At 32.8% G+C, this 7,271-nt stretch overlaps 1 protein-coding gene across 1 annotated transcript in view; it reads left to right on the top strand.

Moving 5' to 3' along the window:
* Positions 1–6,087, top strand: part of LOC106875634 (oxysterol-binding protein 1) — a 37,755-nt gene extending 31,668 nt beyond the window's left edge. Inside the window, exons 9-11 of the mRNA XM_014923863.2 lie at positions 1,467–1,633; positions 2,367–2,587; positions 5,950–6,087. Of these exons, the coding sequence (XP_014779349.1) occupies positions 1,467–1,633; positions 2,367–2,587; positions 5,950–6,041 (480 nt within the window). The 3' untranslated portion in view covers positions 6,042–6,087. The remainder of the gene's footprint in view (positions 1–1,466; positions 1,634–2,366; positions 2,588–5,949) is intronic.
* Positions 6,088–7,271: the final 1,184 nt, after the last annotated feature.

Here is a 7,271-nt window from a genome sequence, read left to right as displayed (position 1 = left end):
GGGGGGGGGGGGTAAAATAAAGTACTGTTTAAGTACTAGGTTTCATGATATCAGCTCAACTCATTCCCCTCAAAATTGCTGACTTTCTGCCTACATTACAAATAACTATTGGCATTGTAAGAGTTATAGAATAGCAGAATTATTAGAGCAGTGTACAAAATGTGTTGCAGATTTTAGTTGTGGTACTCTGTGTTGTAAGTTCAAATATTGCATAGGTTAACTTTGCTTTTCATCCTTCCAAGGGTCATTAAAATTAGAGTACCAGTCAAATACTGGGGTCAGTGTAATTGACTGACACTGACCTCATCCAAATCTCAGACTTTGTCCTAAGCTGCTGCTCCTGATACTACTACCTCTATAGAAGGTGGAAAAAATTTACATTCTATGATGTGTTCTGTAATTTCCAGCCAGACCCTTCATTGGAGAAGAATTTTCTTTATTTTCTTGTCTGACAAAAGACCTGCATTCAGTATTAGAATTCCCTTGTTCTGATATTCTGCAAGCTTTATTGAAGATCAATACATATAATGAACATTAGTCCCTTTTTGTTGATAATAAAGTGAAACTGTTCTTATTATAGCTTGTAAGAAATCATTATTGCCATAGTTGTGGTGGTGAAGAATCCACAAAATCAATATCAAATTAACATATGTATAACAGCATGGAATAAACCCTTGCATGCTATTTGAATTTCTCCTATCTTCGTCAGATCATTAATTTTTTCCAGGTTAAGAATCTAAAATAATACCTATTTCAGCTGCCATACCTCGAAATTATAGTCATTCACCTTATGAATAGTGTGGTAGTAATTAGAATGAATTTATAGTCATGGTATATTTATAATTTGATGTAAACCCTTTGGTTACCATATTTCTGTTGAAATACACAGCTTTTGTTTCAATTAATCTCGTAAATAATGCGAAATTTAGTTTTTTTTTTGTAAAAAACGTGGTCATTATTAAGCTGACATCTGGAATATAAATTTATGTGAAATTTCAATTGAAGATTTTGATATAGATCACTTTAACCCTTTTGTTACATTTTTTCGGTTGAAATATATTACCTCTGTTTCAATTAACTTCAGAAAGAATGCAGAATTGAGTAAAATAACTTTGTTGTTATTAATCTGGTTTTTGGAACATAAATTAACATGAAATTTTGATGGAAGGTTTTTATGTAGATCACTTTAACACAAGACGTTTATATCAAAGAACCAGGGGTAATTTTTAGCTGGATTGGTATCAAAAGGGTTTAAATTTCTTGGACAGAGGCTTTTATAATATTTACCTTAAATCTTGAAATAGATTGTTTAGTTGATTTGTCAGTCAGTATCTGTTTTACCACATACCTTATCGACACTTAGTTAAATGGTTTTGTCTCTAAGAATTTGTTAATTTATTTCCATTCATGAAAATTCTTTGATATACTGTATGTGTTATTGAAGGCAATTTTGTGATTTCTTGTAGGTTACTGGAGTGGTTACAAATAGCTCAGGGAAAGCTCAGTGGGTTTTAACAGGAACTTGGGACGATAAAATGGAAGGAGCTCAGGTTATTAATGTTGATGAGTCAAAAGGAAAACCTGTTTTTGAGACTGGCCCTCATAGATATGTATGGAAACGCCGGCCTCCTCCGTAAGTATCTTCTTCTAATCATGTAAAATATCTTTTTTATATTTCTGGTTGCTCAACACTCCAATTTTGAGAAAGTTGATTTGTACTCTTAACCACTGAATTAATAAAATTTATTCCTCGCTGAATGGGAACTGAGTATATCTTGGTTTCATGCATGTGCAACTGAGGCACATTATCCAAGCTAACAGATTTTTGATAGTGGGGTACTTTTGGAATACTCCACATTTCGTATTACATAGTACGCACATCTTATTTTTACTGGCCAATAGAAAGAGGCTATGGAAAGTGAATTGCATATGACCAGCATGTTAAATCACCTGCAAAACTTTAATTGGTGCAGTGAAGATTAAAGCATATTAGAGATGCCGCCAAAGTAACTTTACTTTGCAGGACCAGGTTATCATATATGAATTCTTATGCATCCAGCACTAATTTGGACCAAATTCTATTGTAAGCTGTTGAATAACGTTTTTGTTAATTACATTACCTTAGTATAAATTTGTTCTAATTTTGTTAATAACATTGTCATTATGTTGAATTAATCATTGACTCAAATACATGCAAGATGCTCTATACAAATAGCAATACATTCGCTATTCAAAGAAGTGATTCTGTTTTTTTCTTGCTTAAATTTAAAGTATCATTTCTCACATTTTGATATTTCTTTCCTCCACCCCGTCCCGTCCTCTCTCTCTCTCTCTTTCAACACGATATATTTCTTTCCACTTGACAGAAATGGGTCAGAGCGTATGTATTACTTTACTCAATTGGCTCTTGAATTAAATGAACCCGAAGAGAATGTAGCATCTACAGATTCCCGAAATCGACCTGACCAACGTTTGATGGAAGATGGTCGGTGGGAAGAGGCCAATAAAGTAAAAGTTATGTTAGAAGATAAACAACGTATGGCTCGACGACGGAGAGAAGCGGAAGCAGAAGCGTCTTTATCTCAAGGTATTTTACCATTTAAATCCTTCTCTTTTTTTTAAAATGGTCGAGATTTCTTCAAAGTTTGCAGGTATATGTCTTTGACCTTTCATGAGAATGATTCTTCTTTCATAATATTTTCTAAATCTCTCTCTCTCTCATGTTGAATAGCACATTTACACCACAGCTTTCCAAACTCACCACTTTGGTAACACAATTTACAAAAATTAATTTTTTCATGATACATTTATTAAATTTTGTCTGTAATTCAATAATTACATCACATGTCACTAGAGATGTGACCAATCATACACAGTCATTTAATCTCACTTAACCCTTTAGCATTCACATTACTCTGTCAAATGTTAGGCTTGTTTATTCGCATCATTTTGAATTAATCATGCATTGTCTTGTAGTTTTGAAAATCAAATGATGTGATTGTTCATTTTTACAATGACATTGTAGAGAAGGTATGAAAGGCTGGATATGGCCAGTTTGATAATAAAATGGACAGGATATTTTGGCTGGATATGGCTAGTTTGAATGCTAAAGGGTTAAATCTCATGGCCAAATTTTCTCAACAAAACTAATTAGATTTAGCTTCATTCCCCAACAAGTCAAAGTGTTACAACATACAGTTTGGAAGCCTCTGGTTTAAGTGATGACCCTATTTTTACATTGGTTTTGTCAGATTCTTTTAGTGCAGGGGTTAGCAAAATGGGGTGAAAATGAAATTCTTAGAGGTATTGAGGACTCATAAGACATAAGTAAAAAGTATATAAAAACATGTTCCTTATTATGACAGAAATTTTTCTTCTGGCAACATTACATCTGTCTGATGGAATGAACCTGTAAACAGATTCACATAAATAGATCCAGTAAACCTTTTGAATTCAAAGAATCTATGATTTTTTTCCTTTGAAATCAATGGGGTAATGTCAGTGCAAATATATATATATATATATATATATATATATATATATATATGGGGTAATTGGTTAAAAAAGTTTCCCAACTCCTGATTTAGTGTTTATATTCCAAGTGTTGTCCTTACAACTTACCCAAATAGTTACTCGTCCATCAATACAACTAAATTATGTTATGTAGTTTCCATAGTCAGTCATTCAGGAAACAGCATAGATTGTTGTGTCAGAATGTAGATCAGTCTTCGTAACATTAATTAAAGATAACTTCAATCATAGAGTCCCTGACCTAATGCTAGTGACATGTGAAATGTGCCTGTGCCAGTGACACATTAAAAGCACTTAGTACACTCTGTGGAGTGGTTGGACAGTGTTTGCGCAGTCATAGAAACCAAGCCAGCGCAAACAGGAGCCTGGCACAGCTTTCCAGCTTACCGTCTCCAGTCAAACTATCTAACCCATGCCAGTACAGGAAATGGATGTTAAATGATGATGATGATGAATGCTGATTGACAATGTTGAAGTATTCAGTACTTTTGACCATAAAGTACCGCTGACACTTTATGAAAGAATATCATCATGCCAATGTACCCAGAGTATTATAATTCAGGAAGTCTTTAGTAGGTATTTCATTTGACATTAAGGATAAATTATCGCAAACACTGTTACATCTCAGTTTTTGTCTAATCAGGTTCAATTATGACTGAATTACATCTGTAACTTTATAAAAGATCATTTAGTGAGTGAGTCTATATCCTGTACAGCTGCTGTCAAAAGCATTTATATTTCTGGGCATATTTATCTTTCTGTTACATATTCTTATGTGAAGAATCAAATCTGTGTCCTGTTTTTAATTACTTGAAGTTTTCACTCTAAATGTTGCTGACTTTGAGAAAATTAAATTCACCCCTGATCCTTTCCTCCATTGAACATTTTAGTCTTGTACATAATTTTAATTTCCTTCTCATACGCAAGACAAACATCCATGTTTGTCTTGTGTGAATAAACAGAAGAAAAAAATACTCAAGACTTTTGTAATGGAGTTTATTTATCTGGAGCTAATGGTCCATTCTGCAGCCACTCATCTCTTTGTTCCTACAGAAAATGTACACCAAATGAGAAACTCTGAGTTGCAATTGATCGAATCATCAGCTTGAGAACACATGTATGTGTGTGTGTGCACACACATGCATACACACACATGCACTCAAAAACACACACACACACACACACACACACACTTGGATGGATAGGAGGGTGCATGGACAAGAGGTGAAGGTATGGCTACATGGTTAAGAAGTTCACTTCCTAATCATGTAGTATCGAGTCCAGTTTCACAGCATGGCACCTTGGACAAGTGTTTTCTACTAATCACCAGGCCAACCAAGTCCTTGTGAGTGAAACTGAGTAAGCCCCTTGTATGTGTGTGTGTGTGTGTGTTTATATGTGAGAGAGGGAGAGAGGGTGAGTTTCCCTCGTCTACACGTGATTATTTCTTAATTGTAAAACAATGGCTTTGCTAACAATGTAGTTTGCTTACAGTGTAGTCCGCTATGAAAGCACATCTGTGACAAGTCTTGACATGTGCAGTCTTTGAAAATAAAAGGCTCGTTTATACGGTGTTATTTGTTTCAGGTTTTGAATGTAAATGTGTCTGGGCTGTTTGTTGTTTAATATACTGGGAGATTATTACCTCACTTGGAAAACAAGTTTTGGGGTTGGTGACAGAAAGGGCTTCTGGCCTTAGAAAATTCTGCTCCAACATACTCTTGTTTGATGCCCATGCAAGCATGGAATTATGGAATTGTAAATGTTAAAATGTTGATGTGATGATGATATGTGTTTGTGCTTGATACTTATATATATATATATATATATATATATATATATATATATATTTACACATACATGCACATGCTAGTATTGAATAGTGAGTATGAGTGCTGAAAGCCGCATTGGTGGATAGATATCCTTCATTTGTGGGTTAACGAGGCTACCAGTGGTTTCATGTGTAAGTGGTTTCTACAATTATTTAAATGAACTACTTGGAAATGCTGACACTCATCTCCGTTTTGGATAAGATTACCAAAATAGAGATGAGTACCAGCATTCCCAAGTGGTTTGCTTGAATAATTGTGGAGATTGCTCCCACATGAAACCATTGGTCGCCTTCTTAATCCACAAAGTGTGTGTGTATATATATATATATATATATATGCGTGTGTGTGTGTGTATATGTATGTATGTATATGTATATATATATACACACACACACACACATACTCACATATACACACACATGAATGCGTGTGTGTTTATTGCAATAAGACTTTCCGCTTTATGCACATTTATGGTGATTCCTTTTATTTTCCAACATAACATTTTCTATTTCCTCAGTTTTATTGGCCGTGATTTTTAAAATTGATGTTTTTCTCTTTCACTCTTTTCTCTCATGGTGACATTTAGATGAGGGGGAAAATTCTGGTAAGAGCAACTTCTTCTGTGTTTTGTTCACTGTATTGTATATATATATATATATATATATATATTACACCTAAGCATTGTCACCATTGCTGCCACCACTGTATAAAAGCCACTGCCTCATAACTACTGCTCGTGCCATGTAGTCATTAACTAATATAGCATTGACGTAACTAACAGCCTTTTACTTGTCTGTCCCTTTTCATTTTCTTGTCTTTTACAGTCGAGTTATTTCTCTTTTTTTTTTGTCCTTATGTAATTTAGTTGTTAGTTTAGATTAAGATTTTTTTTTTTCATTTTTTTTTGTTTCTTCTCGATTAATTTTGGTGTAATTCCAACGTGCTTTGTTAATCTTCTAGATATGTTTGTTTTTTTTCCTATTGTTTTAGCTATGGTGGATAAAATCATGATGATGTGCCATCTTACACATTCCCACACACACTTATAAACATATTTATATATATAATATTATACATACACACATATATGTATGCAAAATTCAATTTATTTTTTTTCTTTGTCATTATCCCCTATCATATTCATTTTAATATTCATTACCATTAATGATATTATCTTCAAATATCTTAGCAGATTGTTACATTCATTTTTTTCCTTTTTTTTTTATAAAATTTTTTTTTATTTTTAAAGTTACTGTTTCATAGTATAAGAAAATTGAAAACAAATTAGTATATTTTAGTATATTTGTAATATTTATACAGAGAATAATAATGATAACAATGATATGAATAATGAAGATGATAATACCTACATTAATTCTCAACCAAGTCATTAAAGCAGCGTTTCTCATCTGGGGTTCCCTGGAACCCTAGGGTTCTGCAAAAGGTTCTTAGGGGTTACTTGAGAAAGAGATAAGTTAATGCTAATCTTATGATTGTAATATTACTATAATGCACAGCATATTGGTTATTATAATATAGACATCATCCTAGCTAACCTATTATGTTATCAAAAAAATATAACAACCATATGTATATATATATATATATATATATAATTTAAATATAGGATAAAATCTTTATAAGAATTTATCAAGTAGTTAGCATGAAAAACCTCATAAGGGAAAAATTTATTAATTATTCCCTATAAATATATTTATATTAAGGGCATTACTATACATAAATGCCTCACGCTAGGAGGGGCTCTTAAAGTCAAAACTACCATAATAAACAGTATTATGGTTGTTTATTATGGTAGTTTTGACTTTAAGAGTCCCTCCTAGTGTGAGGCATTTATGTATAGTAATGCCCTTAACATAAATTATATATATATGTATATATACATATATA

This window comes from Octopus bimaculoides, chromosome 16 (genome assembly GCF_001194135.2).
Source record: "Octopus bimaculoides isolate UCB-OBI-ISO-001 chromosome 16, ASM119413v2, whole genome shotgun sequence".
NCBI lineage: Eukaryota > Metazoa > Mollusca > Cephalopoda > Octopoda > Octopodidae > Octopus > Octopus bimaculoides.
The sequence above is the reverse complement of the archived record's forward strand: the minus strand, read 5'-3'. Positions and strand labels throughout refer to the sequence as shown.